The 21,624-nt window shown below is 38.2% G+C and overlaps 1 protein-coding gene across 1 annotated transcript in view; it reads right to left on the bottom strand.

Annotated features, from left to right (window-relative positions):
• LAMA1 (laminin subunit alpha 1) overlaps positions 1 to 21,624 on the bottom strand; it is a 193,764-nt gene that overhangs the window by 39,028 nt on the left and 133,112 nt on the right. Inside the window, exons 40-48 of the mRNA XM_036764599.1 lie at positions 19,367 to 19,502; positions 18,009 to 18,102; positions 15,094 to 15,213; positions 11,464 to 11,646; positions 11,020 to 11,174; positions 8,435 to 8,578; positions 7,504 to 7,637; positions 6,428 to 6,578; positions 4,654 to 4,778 (exon numbers count right to left, since the gene is read on the bottom strand). Of these exons, the coding sequence (XP_036620494.1) occupies positions 4,654 to 4,778; positions 6,428 to 6,578; positions 7,504 to 7,637; positions 8,435 to 8,578; positions 11,020 to 11,174; positions 11,464 to 11,646; positions 15,094 to 15,213; positions 18,009 to 18,102; positions 19,367 to 19,502 (1,242 nt within the window). The remainder of the gene's footprint in view (positions 1 to 4,653; positions 4,779 to 6,427; positions 6,579 to 7,503; positions 7,638 to 8,434; positions 8,579 to 11,019; positions 11,175 to 11,463; positions 11,647 to 15,093; positions 15,214 to 18,008; positions 18,103 to 19,366; positions 19,503 to 21,624) is intronic.

Here is a 21,624-nt window from a genome sequence, read left to right as displayed (position 1 = left end):
ATATAATCAGATCTAAGTTCAAATCCTGGCTCTAACGTTTAATAGTTATGTCACCAGAGAAAAATTACTAATCTATCTGAGCCTCAGTTTCCTTATCTGTAAAATATGGATGATATTTACACTCCTGAATCTCAAAAGCTTATTGTAAGAAATGTGCTTTATAAATTTTAACATAATCTATGAATGTGAACAGAGAATGTATGAAGGGGAATAAAGGAAATGGAAGGGAATAGGCATTTATATAACAACGTTTATGTGCCAGGCACCCTGCTGAGCATTTTACAAATATTATCCATGTGATCTTCACACCCTGAAAGGGAAGTGCGCTTATTGTCTCCATTTTATAGTTGAGGAAACTGAGGCAAACAGAAATTAAGTGACTTGCCCAGGGTCACACAGCTAGTAAGTGTCTGAGGTCAAATTCGAACTCAGGACTTCTTGACACTGAGCTGATCGCTCTAGCCACTCTGCTGAAGACCTTTAAATGCCAAAACAAGAAGTGTCTATTTTATACTATAGTTAAGGTGGAGTCACTGAATGTTCCTGAGGAAGAGAAGGTGATGATCAGGTCTGCTAATTAGAAATATTCTTGTTTTGACATCTTTATAAAAGATGGATAGGAGAGCGGAAAGGAGAAGAGGAAAGCAAGGAGACCAATTAGGAGGTTATTGCAAGAGAAGAAGGAGCCTGAGGCATAGTACTGTGAAAATTATTACAGCGTGTCTGGAGCAGGAGTTAGGTTCAAATTCCATCTCAACCTGTAAGACCTTTGGCAAATCACAACCTGCCGTGACCTCAGTTTCCTCATCTGTGACTACATGGCATGTGAAGTCCTCTCCAGTCTACATCTATGATTCTATAATCGTAGAGTAATTTAATATGGATGGAGGGAGAGAGAGAGAGAGAGAGAGAGAGAGAGAGAGAGAGAGAAAGAGAGAAATGCAAGGGTGTGCTAGAGACAACTGAAAAGGGCTTCAGAGTTGATTGTTAAATTTTCAGTGCGAGTATTGACACCTCAGAAATCAGAAAACACGACAAATGAGGGCTTGATTTATTGTCTTTCTGATTATCTAGGGCTAAGAAATTATTTAAGAAAAAGTTAATAACAAGATTAAACTTAATTGTGTTGTGGGTGGTCTTTCCTCCCTCTCTCCCCCAGGAGAGCTGGTTGTTATACATTTAACAACACACTGTTGGACAGATGTAAAAGATATTATGGGGAAAGAATCAAGAATTAGCAACTGATTAGATATGGGAGATGAAGGATAAGGAAGAGTCTAAGAAGTCCCTGAAGTTAAAGGTGAGCTACTGGGAGATTTGTGGTACAATGAGCAGTAATATCAAATTTGAAAGGAAGAGTAAGAGTAGGAATTTCAGTTTTGGAAATATTGAGTTTAAAGAGCTGGTGGGATTTCAAGGATGTCTAATAGATAGCTAGAGATATGACATTGGAGGTTGGAGCTGGATATAAGAACTTGGGAACCACCTGCATGAAGGTAATAAGTAGAATCAGAGGAGTGGATTATATTCCAAGGGTGAGAAGATAGAAGGGGAGCAAAAGAAAAGTGAGGAAAGAGCCAGCAGGGGAGAGGGGAAGGATGATAAATTAACAAACAAGACTGAGGAGGAGCCATTAGACAGGTGGGAGGAAAAATGAGAAAGAGAAATGTTGCAGAAGAAGAGAAAGTAAGCAGAAGGAATAAGTGGTCAACAGTGTCATGCAGAAGACAGTTCAAGAAGGATGAAGACTGAGAAAAGAGCATTGGAATTTACAATTAAGAGGTTGTTAAATGACCTTGGAGAATGGGGCTTTAATAGAATGGTGAGGACAAGTCACAGAATTGATTGAATGGGGGAGCAAGTAGAAATAGTGCATGGAGAAGTGTGTTTCAGATCATACCCTCGCTCTCAAAAGATGCAATGATCTCAACTGTTCAGGATTCAGATCCCTTCTTCTTACAATCTGTTCTTTTGACTTTTCATAATGGGAAAGACTAGCAACTAGACCACAAGTCCTATGACCCCACCATATATATATATATATATATATATATATATATATATATATATACATACATATATGCACCTAAATTTGCACACAAATGTACATACATACACATATACATAGTATAGCAGTGTTCTTGGCCTCCATACTCACTCACCTTTCACTCTGGTCTCATGTCACACCTGGTGCCAAGCATCACACCTGTATATCTCTCTCAGAACAAAATGTATACCCAAAACATCCACTCAGCAGACCCACTGCCTCAGTCATTGCCTTTCCAGTCATATCGTTATAGTCACAGCACCTGGGATGGGATCCATCCACCCTTAATGACACATACTCCAGCCCTTTGCTTTCTTTCAGACACCTCTAAACATCTCTGTGGAATTACAGTCATTAGCCTCCTTTGCAGCCATCCTCACAACAGCAAGAGCTGGAGAGAAAATACTCTCATGAAAAGAGCACCTGGGTCTGGCTTACTCTCTCAGCCCTGTAGCATCCTAATCTCTTGATAAAACAACTTGAGAATTGGCATAATCAAGGACAAGGTTTGTTTAGTTTGTTTTTCCTTTAGATTTGGGGGGGGCAGGGGTAATAAGCAGGGTTGTAGGCACGAGGAAGGAACCGACAGATAGAGATGGCAGATGAAAGAGTGAACTGGGGAGGGTTTTGTATCTTCTTCGAGCAGGGTACTGCTAGAGTGGAAGGGAAGGAGGGAGAGGGTGAGGGCAAAGCAGGCTTCGTAGAATTATAATATTGAGATTTGGAAGGCACCTTAGACCTCATCTAGCCCAATCCTCTTATTTTTAGAAATGAAAAAACCAAGGCCCAGAGAAGATAAGTTATTGCTCAAGGTCACCCAACTATTAAATAACAGAGCTGGCATTTGGAATAAGGTCCTCTGCCCCTGAATCTGGTTGTCTTTCCACAATACTCTAGCATTGGATCAAGCAGGTTTAGAAAGATGGGTAATGAAGGATAAAGAGAGCAGAGGGCTAAGGATAGAGAATAATGCCTTGTTGAAATGGCTAATAACAGGGTCAAGACAAAGGGAAGGAAATGAAGCTAGAACCTGAGTGAGTGATTAAGAGATCAAGAAGGATTTAACTCTTGTTATCTCCTTCAGGTCCTGGTTTACACCTCTGTTCGTGATGGGTTCTTAGTTAACGTTGGTTGAATTTAATTAAGAAATAATACTGATACTTTGAGGAGTTAGCTATAAAAACACAATCTCATGGCAGGAAAAATTTACATTATCTACAAGTACCTAAATACAAAACCATTTGGCATTCCAACTTTTAAACAGTAATATAAAGGGAAAGAGTGGCCACATAAAAAGCCTGAATTAAATAAACTCTAAACTATAAATCACATAATACAAATGCAACCATAATAGTGACTTAAAAAGTAAATGACATCCATAAAAACGACAAAAAGAGGGAGTTTCAAGAAGCAATATTGGTTGCTCAATGACTTGTCTTTTTTCTAGTTAATTATTATGTATCTGAACCAGAACATATATTCAGGCTGAGTTCCATTAGGTTTTATAGAAATGGAACCCATTAATGGGTAAAATTATATCATAGGCTCATATTTCTTTAATGGTTGAAGGTGCTCTGCCATGGTGGCAAATTCTAGGAAATATGTCCTGTATGGTTAAAGGGAATAAGATTGATTTTGATGGAAAAGAGAAGTATAAGGGAAGGTTCACTAAGTAAATAGCACGATTACATAGGGTACCTAGAGGACACTGGACAGTTGTTCTCTATTTCCAGCAGATCAAAAGGAAGAAACTGATTTTTGGCTATGGCAAAATTGAGTTGGGTTAGATATTAGGAAGATCTTACATATAATTATGATTGAATGAAAAATTAGATACTTTAATTAGCTAAAGTCTTTATTATCTATCTAGTCTAATCTAATCTAATATCTTAAAACCTACCCAAAGATAGATTTTAAAATACTGTATAGACTTCTTTATGCTAAGTGGCCTAGGTATTTTATAGGGCACCTAGGTGGCACAGTGGAGTAGGGAAGACTCATCTTCTCAGGCGGCACAGTGGATAAAGCGCCAGACTTTGGGAAGACTCATCATCCCAAAATCAAATCTGGCCTCAGATGCTCTATTCAGAGACAGGGAGATTCTTACAGATGAAGTTTCAAGATAAATTTATACATGTAGAAATTTCAAAATATCTTTTATGATTCATGTATAAATTATATAACCTACGGCATTCGATGCTGCTACAAAGTACTATATTTCTTAGGAAGATTTTAAAAAATGAAACATGCTTCCAAAGAAAAACAACATTACTATGAAATTTAACTGGCAACAGAGTAGCCAGCATCAAAGATTTGTCAGTCTTTTAAAAATATTGATATATGTATATGTAAATATTCAGAGAGGTAGCGTAATGTACTGCCCTTTCTGTGGGACAATGGACAAGTCACTTAAACTCAATATCCCAGACATTTCTATAAGATCATCAGTTTGAGATAAATTGCTTATCTACAACCATAGACAGGGTTTCCATATTGGAAGCAGTCCACACTACTGAAATTGCAGGCCCTGCCCAACATAAATCAATTATGTTGTTATCTAACACTAAAATGACGACGTTGTACATGTTAAAGAGGGCAAGCATTACCTTCCAAAACAGCCATTGCATCTCCCCTCCCTTTCAATATAGTTCCATAGGCCAATAGATTTTCCATTCAAAGATGCCTCTCCCATGCATCCTTTAAAATGAGTAACTTTCACAGCAGGTGACTTCTAAAACAGAAAAAAAGACAATATTTTGGTGAAACAAAACAATATTAAATATCATAAATTTTATGCCATAAATGTTACATAATATTATGTTACTATGCAGCTGAATAAATCCTTATGTACAGTTTTATGAACCCTGTTTCTACTTGAATTTGACACCTCTGGCCTAGACAATTACCCCAGTCTGCTCAAACTAACTGATAAGATCCAAAATCCTAGATACATTTATTAGGTGAGAAAACAGCTTAATTGTTCACTTGGTGTGAACAGAATCTAAGCATCTCACTAGGTGCTAAAGAAAGTCTATTCCGATTGAATGAGGGACTTGGAAATATCCCTTGTAGTTCAAAGGAGCTACTTTAGAACCCAAAGAGTTGAATTTTTGAAAGCATAAAGGAGAGAACATTCCTGCTATCTCCTGAGAAAGACTCTCTGAGAAGGGGAGTGGAAGGGATAGCACAGAGCCCCAGTTCTTGTCCTCAGTCTTGGTCTCAGGTTCCTCTTCTCACCACTTTGGCCAGAGGAGGATGTACTTCTGGTCTTTCCATCTACATCCTAGCAGCACTGATAGTGTCCGAATTAGAAGCCAAGGAGAGAGGATGTAGCTCCAAGGCTCTACAAATACCCCAGCAGAAAAGTTACATTACACCTAAAAGGAGCATCTTGAGGACTCTAGCAAAAGAATTTCCAGAACCTGGGAACCTTTGCTACATGTGACCTAGCTTGAGCCCACTTTCTCTTGTATGCATCGACAAGGGAATTTATCACAGATTTTTGTGGGGTCTGTTTTGCACAAACCTTTCAATATCTTCTTCTAACATCCATCTAATTAATTCCAGATGATTAGTTGATATCAGCTGATAATCATGGCAGGGAGCACTCCAGTAGAGGCTCATGAGTTGTGAGTTCATGAGAACAGAAATACAACAAAAAGTAATAGAACCAATAGAAGACAACTCCTCAACTCCTCAGGGCTATCTGACCTTGACGGGAGAGGAAGGAGCCACCTTTTATGTCAGTGTGGTTAGGGGTAGGGATGGTCACATCAGAACATGAGCTACATCAGTCTCTTCGAGCTTTATTTGGTGAGAAATGTTTAAATTTCTCAACTAAGTGGTGCAGTGAATAGTCCTGCAGTCAGGAAACCCCGAGTTCAAAGTCAGCCTCAGACACTCACTAACCATATGACCCTGGGAAAATCATTTAATCTCTGCCTGCCTCCATTTCCTCATCTGTAAAATGGAGATAATATAAGCACCTACCTCCCAGGGTTGTTTTGAGGATCAAGTGAGATACTATTAGCACAGTGCCTGGCATATATTAAGTGCTTAGTAAATGCTCCCTAATGAATTCAAAGATGCTACTGGGTAGCTCTGATTAAAGCCCAAAACTATCAGATAAGGAAGAAGAGATCCTTATGCAAATACAAAATTCCGAAACCTCAAACTTTTTGCCCCCTTGAAAAGTGACTCCAACTACCAAAATAGGTCATGGGTTCCTACTCCAGATGAAGACCAACAAACAATTTATTCCTTAAGCCCTTTGTTTACCTATCTAAACTAAGCACGAAAGACAAGAGAGTCTTATTTATTCAGAAAGTAATTCATTTGCAAGCAAAGTCAGCATGTTATGTAGAACTTAGTAAGTTTTACCTTTATTTGTCCTCCAAGTCCTCCAACAAACATTAATGTTGACTCGTTTACATCCAGCACATTAGCTGTCCCGGGGGATTTAGCAGTTTTGGTTAATGGCTTCTGGGTAGAGCTCATTTCCTTTATACTCAATGAGCCAGTGTTCCCAAATCTAATAATCACAAACAATTACATAATAAATACTTCCTGAAGTTCAACCGAGTTCAACTCAACAAATATTAAATATCCACTCAGGCCAGAGAACTATTCTGGGTGCTGCAGAAAACCCAGTTCCCCCCTTCAAGGATCTTACAATTTAGTTGGGGTATGGGAAGAGAACTCACCAAGACCCACAAAAAAGAACCAGATAAACAATAATACATAACAGTATGTGATTAAGTGCCAAAATATGCATCATAAGCAATATATATGAGTGATGAAAGGAAGAAGATCATCAGGAAGACTTAAGTTCAGATCCAGTCTCAGAAACTAGCCATGTGACCCTGAGCAAGTCACCTAACCTCTGTCTGTCTCAGTCCCCTCATCTGTAAAATGGGGATAAATAATAGCACCTATCACCAAGAGTTGGTTATACTGAGGATGGAACGGGATAATAATTGTGAAGTGCTTAGCATAGTGTCTGGCACATAGTAAGCACTTTATAAATATTAGCTAATTATTATTATTACGGGCCAGAGGCATCAGAAAAGACCCCAAAGAGAAAGTAGAACATGAACTGGACTTCGAAAGATCAACAAATGTTTGCTCTACAAAAGAGTTTGGAGGACAGAAAGTTGATCTCATTAAATAAGGCAGATTACATTTTGCTTTCTCTAGACTGGTTTAGCAATGTAGATACCTCAGGCAATCCAAAATTCTCATGATAATTGGAATAATGTTTTCTTTGATATATATATGTATATGCATATATACATATATATGTATACACACACACACACACACACACATATAAGCCCTTGCCATTCCATATAGCAGAGAAAAACAATTCAGCAACAAATATGCTTTCCTACTGATAAAGTTGAAAGAAGGGCTTTGAAGCTCATTTTAGCATAATTACTTTGAAAGATCTCCATTACCTGGTTACATATATCCGGTGCCATTTATTGTTATCTATCGGAAAGTCTGAAAATTCCAATCTCGCAGACCCAGAGCCTACATCCCAAAGGAAGGACACTTTGCCATGACGCATCTCAACAGCAAGAAAGTCAGACTAGGAGTGAGGAGATGGGATGGAGAAGACATTGAAAATGAATGAGTTTTGCATAATGGTAGGTTTTGTTCAACCAATTTCATTTCAAAGCAAGCGTTCTTCAATTATTTCGTATTTTAAAAATCATATACCCAATTCTCTTTCTTTAGTATTCACATGATCACTTTACTAGCAGCTACAGTAGCTCTTTACCTTGAAAATCCATCATCCTACTTCTCTCCTGCACATACAAAAAAAAGCCCAATAAATTTTTGTTTCCTCAAGGTCACTTGCAGCCTGACAAGGGTTTTTCATGTATTCCTTTCCCTATTTTTAAATCTAGGAAGCACCAACTGAATCTGACTCTGTATTGTAGGAACAAAAAACAATAGTAAAACATATCATGAACATGGACCACAGACACATTTTTAAAGTTAATTCCTAAAGCTACATTTCACTGTGATCCAATTGGACACTAAGAAAAGATGACATATACTTTTCAAGAACATAATAAAAGCTTGGTCCCTTCAAAAAATTTCAGGGGTGACAAGAAGAGTTCCCTTAATATGGCAGAAGGTTAAGGTGAAAATTAACTGCACATTCAAAGGTGGCACATTTATCCTCATAGTACTGTAGATACTTTTTGGCTAATGCCATTACTCTGGTGAAAAGACAGTTCCATGGAAGCCTAGTGATACTACTCTTCCTAATGTCACCAACCCCCTATTTCTGCCACCCACAAAAAATGAGTCGACTCTACAGAAAAATAAAGTTACAAGTCAATTCTTAATTTGTATTCCATAGCCCTGATTGCTTACACTGGCACTGCTACCCAGGTAGAACAGGAGGTTATCAGGTTCACTGGTTTTAACATTTAACGTTAAGGTATTATAGTTGGTAGAGGATATCTGAGGCTGGTAGGCACGGATACAGTCTCGATCTGCAGATACAGCCACTTTAATCTGAAAAAAAAGTAAAGGGCAAACATATTTCAGTTATTTAGCACCAAACGCTCTCAAATAGCCAAAAGTGAAAAAGAGAAACGTGATTTAGTAACTGATTTTCACTAGCGGTCATGGTCAAATGGGTTTCCTCTCCTGACAATTAGATAATGCTATGGCTTTCACAAAGAGTGTGAACAGAGCAGATTTTTAAAAAAAAATGTAAGAAAGCTTAAAAATGGGAATTGCATCGTTGGATGTTAAAACACCATTTTGTACGGGACACATTTTTAATGAGTGTTTTAAGCATTTATGATCAGGAATCTATACAATTACCTTATTAGTTAAATTGTAAAGGGCTTTAAATGACAAGGTGAGAATTTCTTTTTAATCACAAAGTAATTAAATGGCCACTGAAACTTCTTGAGTGGGGGAATGATATAGCTAGCTCTGTGCGTAAAGGATATCAATTTGACAGCATTATGTAAGACAGATTGGAGAGGTGAGAGGCTGGTACAGTGAGACTAGTGAGGACTCTATCACAATAATTCAATTTAGAGGTGACAAGAGGTGGAATTAAGATGGTGGTCAAACGAATGGCAGAAAAAAAGTCTTCATAGATTACTCTAGCTGAAAATACACTCTCCCTCCTTTGAATTCCTATATGTTTTTAATAGCATTTATCATATACTTCATTGGTTGTTTTTAAGGTTTTTTTCAGGCATGTCTGACTCTTTGGGACACCACTTGGGGTTTTCTTGGCAAAGATATTGGGAAAGTTTGCCATTTCCTTCTCCAGTCCATTTTACAGATGAGGAAACTGAGGCAAACAGGGTTAAGTGATTTGCTCAAAGTCACACAGCTAAGTAAGTGTCTGAGGCTGGATTTGAACTCAGGAAGATGAATCTTCCTGACTCCAGGCGTGGTGCTCTTATCTATTGTACCACCTAGCTGCCATATATTTCCTTATACTCTAGTAATGTTTGTTACTATTTATATATTTTCTTCATATACTATGTCTTATCACCCCTACTAAATTGTAGACGATGAGCTTTATTCACCTTTGAATCTCCTATAGCATGTGGTCTAGTGCCTAGAGTTTAGTATTCTATGAACATTTATTGGATAAATGAATGTTTTAAGTGGTTTTTAAACAAATCGTTGTCAGAGAGGCAACATAGTACAGTGGGTAGAAAGCCATCCTTTTAGCCAAGAAGACTTGGAGTCAAGTCCTGCCTTCTCTGACACATTCTAGCCAATCAAGTCACTTAACTTCTGAGTCCTAGACAACTCTCTAAGCCAATAAGTTGCAGTGAAAGTGACCAGCTGCTTTGTTAGAAGGAACTTCTTCAGCCAGGAAGTCCTTTAAGACAATAAAATCACACCTCTAATCCCTATCTAGTATCAAAAAACATTTAAGTGTTTTTGATGCTGTTGGTTTTTTGTTTGTTTTTAGGCGCAGCATAGCTAGGTATTATTTCCCAAAACTGAGGGAATCTAGATAGCCTAACCGTGTCTCCAGGCTAGAAAGGGTAAGGATGGTAGATCTAACAGTCACAGATATTGCTATTCTGTCCATAGACAGACTAACAGCAGATATCTTCAGCAACACTACTGTTTCACTGAAACATCAGTGCCAAAGAACTATCATTAATTTTTTTTGTAGTAAAACCATGAGGCCATGTTTCTCAAATATTGCATTTTCTTCCAAGATGGGTGACACGCTCCACCAAATGAGCTAGTGTACCAATGATGGTAAAGATATTCTCATTCATACACACACACACACACACACACACACACACACACACACACACACACACATATAATTTGTGGGAGGCACAAGATTTATTTGTGAGTGACCTTCATTCCCTCCATTATATATTCTTAAAACGTTTCACAATTCAACATTTATTGCACGTTGTCGTTGCCAATCATGTTTGACTCTTTGTTACTCTATTTGGGGTGTTTTTGGTGAAGATACTGGAGTGGTTTGCCCCTTCCTTCTCCAGCTCATTACAGATGGGGGAACTGAGGCAAACAGGATTAAGTGACTTGCCCAGGGTCACGCAGCTAGTTAGTATCAGAGGCCAGATTTGACTACAGGAAGACGAGTCTTACTGACTCCATCCACTGTGCCACCTAGCTGCCCGCTTAAAATATTATAAATAAGGAAAGAGACAGGAGTAGTTACAAAGTAGCATGTGAGAAATAATGAAGCTGATAAAGCATACTGATTCTCAGACCCATACTAATAGGTCATTGAATGAACTTAAAAAAAAACACAGAAACTAGTCTGCATTATAAGACTTTTGTATGTTATGAGACTTCTATAACCTGAGCACAAAAGCAGGAATTCAAAGGCATGAAAGCTGAAAGTCTTAGCTTTAAATATCCTTCAAATGAAAAGGGCACAAGGAATTCTTTATCACTGAAAGCTGTTTCTGTATTTTTGTACTTACAGATGCTGCCTGCTTTCGGGCCTGACTGATCAACTCTTTAATTTCAGACAGGTTCCTGTTCAAGTTCTCCTCCAGCATTTTCAAAGGCTTCAAACGATCAAATAAAAGGTTGGCTTGTGTTTTCACTTCTTTTACTTTCCTTTCAACCAACACAGCTATGAAGGAAAAGAAAAGAATGGAGAGAAATTAATTGCTCATTACTGGAATGCATGGGACAAAATTCTGGGCAACCCTCTCTCAACAACCTTTAATAGATGTGTGAAAAATTCACACAGAGCACAAAGAACTAAAGAAAAGTTTATTTTTAAAAGTCTGCAGTCTACACATTCTTTTTTTCATTATGCAGACTCTTTTTGGATCATAGACTGAATCATGATTTTGTGCTTGGCAAGAGCAAAATTTTGCATTTGAGCAAAGGTTTTCCTAAAGTGAAGCAAGACTTACTAGCCTGTGATGAGTCACTGAGAAGCTGATTGGTTTTTCTCAATGTTTCATTAACCCTGGACAATGCAGATGAAGTGTTGAGCAGCTTCTGACTGAAATCCACAATGTCGTTCAAAGTACTTGTGGCACTCTCATTAGCAGCTCTTGCCATCTCTTTGGTCTTTAGTCCTGTCTCCTGGGTACCTGAAATGCAAACATACATGTACCCCCTCATAATCACACAAACGGATTGACCCCTCTGCAAGAGGAGCAAACAATTACATACACTATCACAGCATGGTAATATTCCTTACAAATTACGGGAGACAAGACTGGAAATCTCTTAAGGCTTTCTTTTGCAGAAAGTTTAGAGTTTTACAACATATTATGTTGATCTCTTTAGTAACAAATGCAATACTTTTAGTAAAAAAAAAACACAGAATATGAATTTTCTTTATTAGAGGCAAATTACTAAGTGCCTTTTAACCACTGAAAATAGGGTCAACTATTTTTAATAACTGGAATCAGGAAGACCTGAATTCATATCAAGACTGTGACACTTACTAGCTGTGTGGCCTTGAGCAAATCACTTAACCTCTGTTTGCCTTAATCCACTGAAGGTGGAAACGATAGACACTCCAGTATAAATTTGCCAAGAAAACCCCACACTGGGTCACGAAGAGTTGGACATGAATGAACAACTGAACAACAAATTTCAATAAACTTTACTTTTCAGTAGACCTTTTCTTCTCATTTCAGCCTTGAATAAGAAAGACCCAAGTTCAAGTCCTGCTCCTCACACTTGATTTCTCATTGTGCCCTCCAACTCTCAAAGACTACTCATAATTATAACAGAGGCAGCATGGAAAGGTGGGGAAAGAAACAGCTTTGAAGTCTGAAAGAACTGGGTTCAAGTCCTAAATCTTATTCATAATAACTATGTGACCATGAGTAGGTCGCTTCTCAGTACCTTAAGTAATTCTCTAAGAATCTAATTGGCAGGCAAGTTGCTCATCTGCATCAGTGGAGGTAGCTTCCACTATGGAGTTCTCTGTACTGAAGAATTCATGGGTCTGTACTTCCCCGTACCCGATTCCAAAGATAATAAAGTTCACATTTACATAGATCATAAGATGTTAAGATCTAGAAAGGACTAGAAATGCCTGTCAGTCATCATCAAAGTAACAATAAATAAGTGACATCTATATAGTACATTCTAATTTGTAAGCATCTCAATGAAGCTCCACAACAGTTTCTTTGTGGAATGGAACTATGGATATTTTTTCAGTCATTTCTGTCATGTCCAACTCTTTGTGACCTTGCTTGGGGTTTTCTTGGCAAAGATATTAGAGTGGTTTGCCATTTTCTTCTCCGCCTCATTTTATAGATAAGGAAACAGAGGCAAACAGGGCTAAGTGACTTGCCCAGGGTCACGCAGCTAGTAAGTATCTGAGGCCAGATTTGAATTCACAAAGATGAGCTTTCCTGACTCCAAGCCAAGAACTTCCATCTAGTTGCCACTATGGATATTACTGTACCCATTCCACACATGATGAAACCAAGGCTGATTGATAAGGTGACTAAGTGACTTGCCCATGGTCACAAGACTATTAAGTGAAAGGACAAGAATCAAACTCTCCTTTCTCCTTACTCTAACTTCAGTGTCCGTTCCACTACATGGATCTAAATTCACTACTTCAATCTAAATCAACCACTTCATTTGGCAAGTGTATAAACTGAAGTTTGAATAGGTCAAGTGGCTTAATCATAATCAAACAGCTAACAAGAAACAGGACCTGTGATTTCACTGATGTTGTGACCTCCCTCCCAGTAAGGAAACTCCCTCTACCAATCCAGATTGGAAACTTCTACGTAATAGTCTTTGAGAGTTGGAGGGGACAATTAAACATCAAGTCCTGTACAATATAATTCAGACTGCAAACTGAAACTAAATATCCCTTTCAAAATAAAATGAAATGTGGAAAATATCCATTTTGATGTTTAGTTTCGGTTTGCAGTCTGAATTATATTGTACTGCAAAGACAGTGTGTTCCCATACACCATTAAGAATATTGATAACAGAACAGAATAAAGAATTATTAATCATCACAGAGAAATCAAATTCAGAGGTAGTCTAGACAATCTTGACAATGAACTAGCCAGTTAAAATACCATTTTATAAATAGTCCTTTATCGCTTTATTATGATTTTGTCCTTTTCAAAAACCCCACTGGTTTGACAAAGCTCTGTCAATTTAAAGACTTGAGTTTTACCGAGTTTCAAACAGTAGGGCATTCTCTACTTAAGGTAGGAGGCATCTAGTTAGATTAAATTGGAAAAAAAGTTTGCATCTCAGTGGGGAAAGGAAGATTGCTAAATAAGAGAGAAAGATACGAATGGGTTCTGAATCACAGTATAATCTATTTGCCTTACATTTTTGTTTTTAAATTTTTTAATTAATGTTACATTTCCAACCAACCAAGGCTAAATGTGACTTAAGAACATGAAAAGTCTATTTCAGAATGTTTTATTGCCTCAATAAAGGAGATCATGAAGAAGGAATTCTTGAAATTCACACATTTATGACAGACTTAACATTCTCATGCAAGCTTCTGATGATTGAAGAAAAGAGAAAAACAGATTATCATAGTGGTTTTTTTTGTTTGTTCCTTTATCTTTCTGATAGTTTAACAAATTTCTTATGCCTTGGGAGACTTGACTTTTGTAGCATAAAATGTAAGGGTCTGTATAAGACATCACATTTTAAAAAATCAATTCAACTAATGTTTATTAAGCATCTACATTGTGCATATTAGAAACAAGTTCCTTGAGGGTAGTGTCTGTTCTTTGTGTCCTCTGGGTTCAGCACAGCACCAGATTATGTATTATTGATTGCTTGCACAAAACATTATGTGAAGATTTAGAGAAACAAACAAAAAAAAAGAAACGAAACAAGACAGAATGGCTGCCCTCAAGGAGCTTGTAATCTAACATTAAAGGGAATGTCGATGGCAAATTTTGTCGTTAAATTAAAACAAGAGTATCCTCCACCCCAAGTCCTACTTGGACTTCATCAAGGTACAGAAGTGACCCTGAGCTCTCAAAGGCTATGCCATACATATCATAATGTCTACTACATTCCATTACATTGAAAAAGATTTGTGGATGAATCTTTTAATTACAGACTTCATGTCTTCCATGTGAGGACCAGGTTGGCTAAGTTCACGAGCCATGTCACCGGTTAAGTTTGGCCTCCAGGTAACAATTTTTCTGGGCCACAGCATCTCATTGATTATCTCCTAAAGTGTGGATGAGTTATTAGTAGATGAAGCATAGATATGGATGCAATCAGGAATTCTTGAAGTTTTGAAATAAGTAAAGAAACTTGAAAACTAAAGCAATTTCAATGGTTACATAAAATCTGTAACTTGGGTCTTTTGTATTTAAGAGAACAGACTTTAGCATCACAGAAAATGAATATCATCACTCCCAATTCAGAATCCTTTTACAGCAAGATACTAAATCAGTCTCCAGGCTCATTTACAACAAGGGTTCTTAATCAGGCTTCAGACAGGACTTCATTATGCTTGTCGGTAATGGCTTTGCAATGAGAAGGTTTTCATTAAATCAGGACAAATCCCTCTCACTTACCAGTAGGCATCATCACTCCAAGCATCAGCAGTGAATCATTAAGTTGCTTAGTAAGTTTATGAGCGCGCTCCTGAAATCTGTTTACCTTTTTTTTCAATTCACTCATTTTGAACATAACACCTATCAGGACAACAAAAGACATGGCTTTTATTTAAACTTTTTACTAAACTTTCATCCAAAAATAAATGTAAGTAAAAGCTTTATTTAGTTGTTCCAAGACCTTTATAATAAGGATTAAGACTTCCCCACAGAGCTTACATGTCCCGCATTACTGGTTATGGAAATTAACCAGTGGATCTTCTTTGTCTAAATCTCTCTGACTTTGATGGCAGAACCCTTCACTAGCATTGCCTCTTAAAGTCTCCTCCAAAATTTAACCGGGGCTCAGTGGTGTGCAAGATAGGTTATACGAGGGAGATGCAACTCACTCAAATCTTTTTCAGATTCACTAGTGTCTTCCCTGTCAAGAGAATGAGATGCTATGGATTTGGGAAAAAGAGGTAAGGGAGTTCCCTCTACTGTTGTCACAACAGCAGGAGCAGCTGAGGATGGAGCAAATGAGTATAAATCTTTGGAGGGAGTATTTGGACACCAAGAAGCAAGCAGATTTTTGATATAATCGTAAAGCCTAGCCTGAGTGAAGAGAATGTTCAGGCATGGTAGGTGTGCCCTATTGTGGTGATGGTGAAGAGAGGGTAAGGTGGGAAAGGCAAGAAGGTGTAGCGGCTAGCACTTTGGTTCACCTTTCCCTGTCACTGTGGAGTGTGTGTGTATACATGTGTGTCTGTATGTACATAAATGTGTCTATATATGTGTGTGTACATGTATGTAATGTGTCTTATATCAGGCATTTGTCTTAAGAATTTGTGGCTTGGCTTCTCATAGGCTTATAGATTTAGAACTAGAAAGAACTTTAGAAATCCAAGGACCTCATTTTTTACAGATGGAGAAACTAAGGAAAAGGCAGGTTAAGTGTCTTGTCTGGTTACATAGCTAATGTGTAAGCCTTCCTGGTTTGGGTTCCATACTATGGATGTCAGTGCAGGAAGAAGGGACGATGGTAGATAGCTATGAATTATCTTAAATGTGTCAGCTGAGCTCTCTTCTGGTTCCTGTCCCTGTAGAAGCACTCCTTGGTGTCCGGGGGAAAGTATTACAATTAAATATACACAATCCTCAACCAAATCTTATTTAAATTTCCTCTCTAATTTCCAAAAAGCTTCATTTGGAATTCTTCCTTCTTGCTCATATAATCTGCCATCCACTCCTGCTTTTCCTCTGTTTTTTTCATCCCTCAAGCTAACAAAAACAGGTAAAAATTGTTGTGTGCTTCCCCCCATCAGAAGTCCTTTTTATTCCCTTAAAAAGTTTCTTAAATCCTTTCTCCTTTTTCCCCCATTTATAACAGACTATCACATTTGGATTGTAAGGGGCTGCTATAACACTAAATCACTACCGAAATGCATTATCTTCAGATGATAGCTCTGAATTAAACATAAACAGCCATGACATTCTGTATTTCACAGGCTATGAAATACTGTTCATTTTTTGTATAAACTGAGAGTATAGCTCCCCTCCATTTTCTCCTGGGGCTTATATTCAATGCTTGCTTTATCTTCTCATGTGATGACACAAACAATTCTACACGTTTTGTCACTTTGAAAGAAAATAATTGTTATTTTCGTTGTGTTGCTCATCTACTCATGGGAGAAGACAGAAGCCATGAGGTTCTATTATGGAAAAGAGACTCGTTTAGAAGACAGATTTGATTGTGACTCATTGCCAATTTCTGGGGGAAAAATGTTTTGATGGGTTTGACATTTAAATAAGACAGTTAAGGTGATAAGTACATTCCAGGTCATGAACATTGGTAAGCTTCTCCTGATATATGACTTGTTTTCAAATTATCTTCAAACATAAAGTAATTTTCACTTGTTAGATTTCTCAGATGAATGACAAATGAAGCATATTAGCTTCCTGTGTGATATGAGTCTGCTATCTAGGGGATCTGCTGCCCTGAGTAAAACTTCAGATATTAAACACAATGAGAAAATTAACATTATGCAATTCAAACAGAATGTATTGAGCAGCTGCTATGGGTCTAGGTTAGCACTGTGTCAGGCTCTATGGGAAATCCAAAAGAAATAACACCTGGGAAAGAAATACTGGAATACACTTTTGTAACCTTTCTGAAGGGCTATTTTTTCCATCACAAACAAGGGATTTTTGTTGATTGAAAAACAACCAAACATAATCATTACATGAATGTGATCAAATTTATCTAATGTGTGTGGAGGAATATCCTTTGGAAGCAGAATTAATAATAATAAATATTAATTGTCTCAGTTGATTAAGTTTATAGAGTAGAAAGGAAAACAAATAATAAAGGAGACCAATTTACTATAGTCAAAATAGCAAGGAAATAAAGTCCCTACTTTCAATTATGACAGTGTTGGGGAGTCAATACTTATGCCCATGAAACAATGAAAGAACAGTGGAGGAGAGTATACAATAAAGTACTAAACATGAATATGATTAAATGTCTAAAAGAGTGACAGGTAATAAAGGCTCTAGGAGCTCAGGATGGGAAGAACTCAATGTTTGCTGTAATTATCGAGATGGATTACAGTGACTGGAAAGAAAGCTATGAGTGCAGAGTTTAATGGATACATGTGCTATGATTTAATAAGCAGAGTTTGCTTGATTTTGAACTGGGAAAAACATGATGGAAAATGTTAATATCTTTCAATTAAATTTTGGAAATAGAAAAGAGGGCCCTTTTAATCATCAAAAAGGCATGGCCCCTTCTCTCATCAGAAGGAAGGAGGGATAGCAACAGGGTAGTTTTCATAATACATCCATATGTTTGCTCGTTTTTACAATAATCTGAACAGGGTCCATTTTGAGTGACTGACCTTTAGTTTTTCCACCGAGATTGTTGGCCTCCCTTAGAAGTTTGGCACCTCTCTGGAGAGCTTCTTTCCCATTAGAAACAAGGGGTTCCACTGACTGAAAATCAGAATCAAGCCAAACATGGTCAATGCATGTGAGTAAATTCCTTGCTGGAGAAACAAGTTTACTGTTTCAAAAGTACTTTTCCCACAGCAGCCCCATGAGGAATAAAGTACAGTATTATTATCCTCATCTTACAGTCATGGAAACTGAGGCTCAAAAGAGGTGAGATGAATGGCACGCCCATGTTCACATAGTTCATGAGAATAAGTACAGGCTTTTACTCTGACTCAAACCTGGGTCTTGAATAGTGCAAATAATGAATCCCCTGAAGCGATCACATTATTTGAATTTGTATGGCATATTTCCACTGGGTGGAACTGATGACTGTATTTTACATAAATATAACTCTAAATAGTTCAAATTTGGATAGATATAATCATATGGGGGGATTCATTATTGTCGTTCAGCCATGTCCCACTCTTTGTGACCCCATTTGGGGTTTTCTTGGCAAAGATACTGGAGTGGTTTGCATTTCCTTCTCCAGTGCATTTCACACTGAGGAAAGTGAGGCAAACAGGGTTAAGCCACTGACCCAGGGCCACTCAGCTACTAAGTGTCTGAGGCCAGATTCGAACTCAGGTTATCCTGACACCAGGGTGGGTGCTTTATCCACCATACCACCTACTCAAACTAATCAGGACTTAGCTGTATGCCACATTGTTAGTATAGTTTGTCCCAAAAGTGAAAATATAAGAGGAGGAAGTGTTTTAAAAATTCGTAAAGAGAAATCAGTCTTCAATAACAAAATTGGGCCATGCATACAAAAGGCATTTGAATGTTAACTGGAATAAGTCATATTATAGGAAAGAAAACAGTAGATAGTATAAAAGGGCTTCTTCTCTCTTTGTAGGCAGCTAAATGGTAGTGGATAGAGTCTTGGATCTAAAGTCAGGAGGACCTATCTTCATGACTCTGTACAAGTCACTTAACTCCTCTCAGCCTTAGTTTACTTAATTGTAAAATGGAGACAATAATACTGCACAACGAAATAGTTTGCAAAATTTACAGTGCTATATGAATGCATCATTACTTCCCTAATTATTTTTATTATGTAATAAACACATTTTAACTATAGCTAGTTAAAATGTTTCATGATGATATAAATCTGTAGAATTTATAAGAGATATAATGTTGCCAAGCACAAATTGGAGGTTCTCAGTCCAACCATTATGTACTTCGTGGAATGTTCTGGAAGAGAAGGTCCTAAATAGCAAAAAAAGCTACTTGCAAACCTTAAAGCCCAGTGGTTCTTCCTTACCAAGTTTGTAATCTCTGCTTTCTGGAGAGCTTCCGCGGCCAATTTCTCTGCTCCTTCGATCAAGCTTTGAATGCTGGAATGGGCATGGACAGCATTTGTTGCATTGAGAGAAACATCTCTTACATCTGTAAGACCCCTGTGGAGGCAATAAAATTAGAAAGCTCTTGCTACATATTAAACAAATAAAATTAGCTCACAAAATTTGCTCAGAGAAATTATAAATTAAGTTTCTTAATGGCCAATTGGACTGGCCTTTTCTCAATCCTCATCCTTCTTGAGCTCTCTGCAGCCTTGACACTGTCAATCAATCTCTTTTCCTAGATATTCCCTCCTCTCAAGATTTTCAAAACTGCTCTTTCCTGGTTCTCTTACCTGTCTGACCACTCCTCAGTCTCCTTTGTTGGATCTTCATCTAGAACAGGGCTTTCCAACCTTAGGTTTTTATTGAAAAGAGGGAGGAAATAATATAGCACCGAATATAGACAGTATATTTTGATTTGCCATTTTAGTGAGAGCTCTACGGTAGCTCAGCTTCATTTCCTAAAGCATTTATGTAAATTTCTATGCTTGTAGGAGGGCCACATAAATCACACTGTGGGCTGCATGCGGCCTGCAGGCCACATTTTGGACAGACCTGATCTAGAACACTCCACTAATCATGGGTGTCCCCCTAGTAGCCCAGCAAATGTCATATGATCTATAATCTAGAATAGAAACTCTCCTCTGGGTATAGCTGCTACATCCAATATTACAAAAAACAAAAACCCTTCTAGTACCACAGTCAAATAGCTGCTAGAACCCAGGAAATACGAGAATTGTTACATTTAGAAGCCTATCCTGAGCCCTCTTCTCTTTTCCCTCCATGCTATTTCATTTGGTACTGAATTAATTTCCATAGATTCAGTTAGCACCTCTATGCAGATGATCCTTAGGTCTCTATCTAGTCCCAACTTTTCTCCAGACTTCCAGTCTCACATCTCCAGTCTCTTGTTGGACATCTTGAATCGGATGTTCTGTAAACATTTTAAACTCAGCATCTCCGAAACTTAACTATCTCCTCCCCTCCACATCCTTTCCTATTTCTTACTTCCCTGTTATTATTGAGAGTACTACCGTCATCCCAGGCATCCAACCTCACAAACTAAATGTCATCCCTGACTCCTTTCTTTCCCATATCTGATTCATTGCCATGTCCTGTCGATTCTACCTACACAACTCTCACAGTGCCCCTTTCTGTCCTCTGACATTATCGCCACCCTGGTGTATCCCCTGTCACCTCATTTGTGGTTCGGTCTTTTCAGTCACATTCAACTTTTTGTGACCCCTTTTGCGGTTTTCTTGGCAAAGATACTAGAGCAGTTTGCCATTTCCAGCTCACTTTGCAGACAAGGAAACTGAGGCCAAGGGGTTTCAGTGACTTGCCCAGGGTCACACAGCTAGTAAGTGTCTGAGGCCAGATTTGATCTCAGAAAGATGAGTCTTTCTGAGTCCAGGCCCAGCACTCTATCCACTGTATCACCTCATGCCTGGACTGTGTCAACAGTCTTCTGATTGGTTTCTCTGCCTCAAGTCTCTTTCTTTTCTAATCTGTCCTCCTCTCAGCTGCCAAAATGATTTTCCTAAATTGCAGGTCTGACCATATCACCCCACTATTCAATAAACAGCCAGTGGCTCCCCATGCTTCAGAACTAAAAATAAGATCCTCTTTTTGGCTTTTAAGGTCAGTTCTTCACCACCTGGCACCTTCCTTCCTTTCCATTCTTCTTACACCCCACTCCCTCCTCCACATACCCTAGGATACCATGATGCTAACTTCCACCTCCTGACTCCATGCATTTACAATGGCAATCTCTCGTGCCTGGAATTCGCTCCCTCCTCATGTCTTTACTTCCTTCAAGTCTCAGCTAAAATCTTACCTTCTACAAGAAATCTTTTCTGCCACCCCTTAATACTAGTGACTTCCTTCTGTAATTATCTCCAATTTATCCCATATATAACTTGTTTGTATAGTCATTCACATCTTCTCTCCTCCCCTTCTTCCCATTAGGCTGTGAGCTTGAGGGCAGAGACTGTTTCTGTTCTTTGTGTCTATCCCCAGTGCTTAGCATAATGCTTGGTAGGCTGATTTTAAAATTCCTTTTATTTTTGGACAGGGGGAAGGTAGGGCAATTGGAGTTAAGTGACTTGCCCAAGGTCACACAGGTAGCAAATGTGTCAAGTGTCTGAGGTCGGATTTGAACTCAGGTCCTCCTGACTCC

The sequence above is a fragment of the Trichosurus vulpecula genome, chromosome 1, assembly GCF_011100635.1.
Source record: "Trichosurus vulpecula isolate mTriVul1 chromosome 1, mTriVul1.pri, whole genome shotgun sequence".
In the NCBI taxonomy this organism is placed as follows: Eukaryota; Metazoa; Chordata; class Mammalia; order Diprotodontia; family Phalangeridae; genus Trichosurus; species Trichosurus vulpecula.
This window is presented reverse-complemented; position numbering and strand designations above follow the sequence as displayed.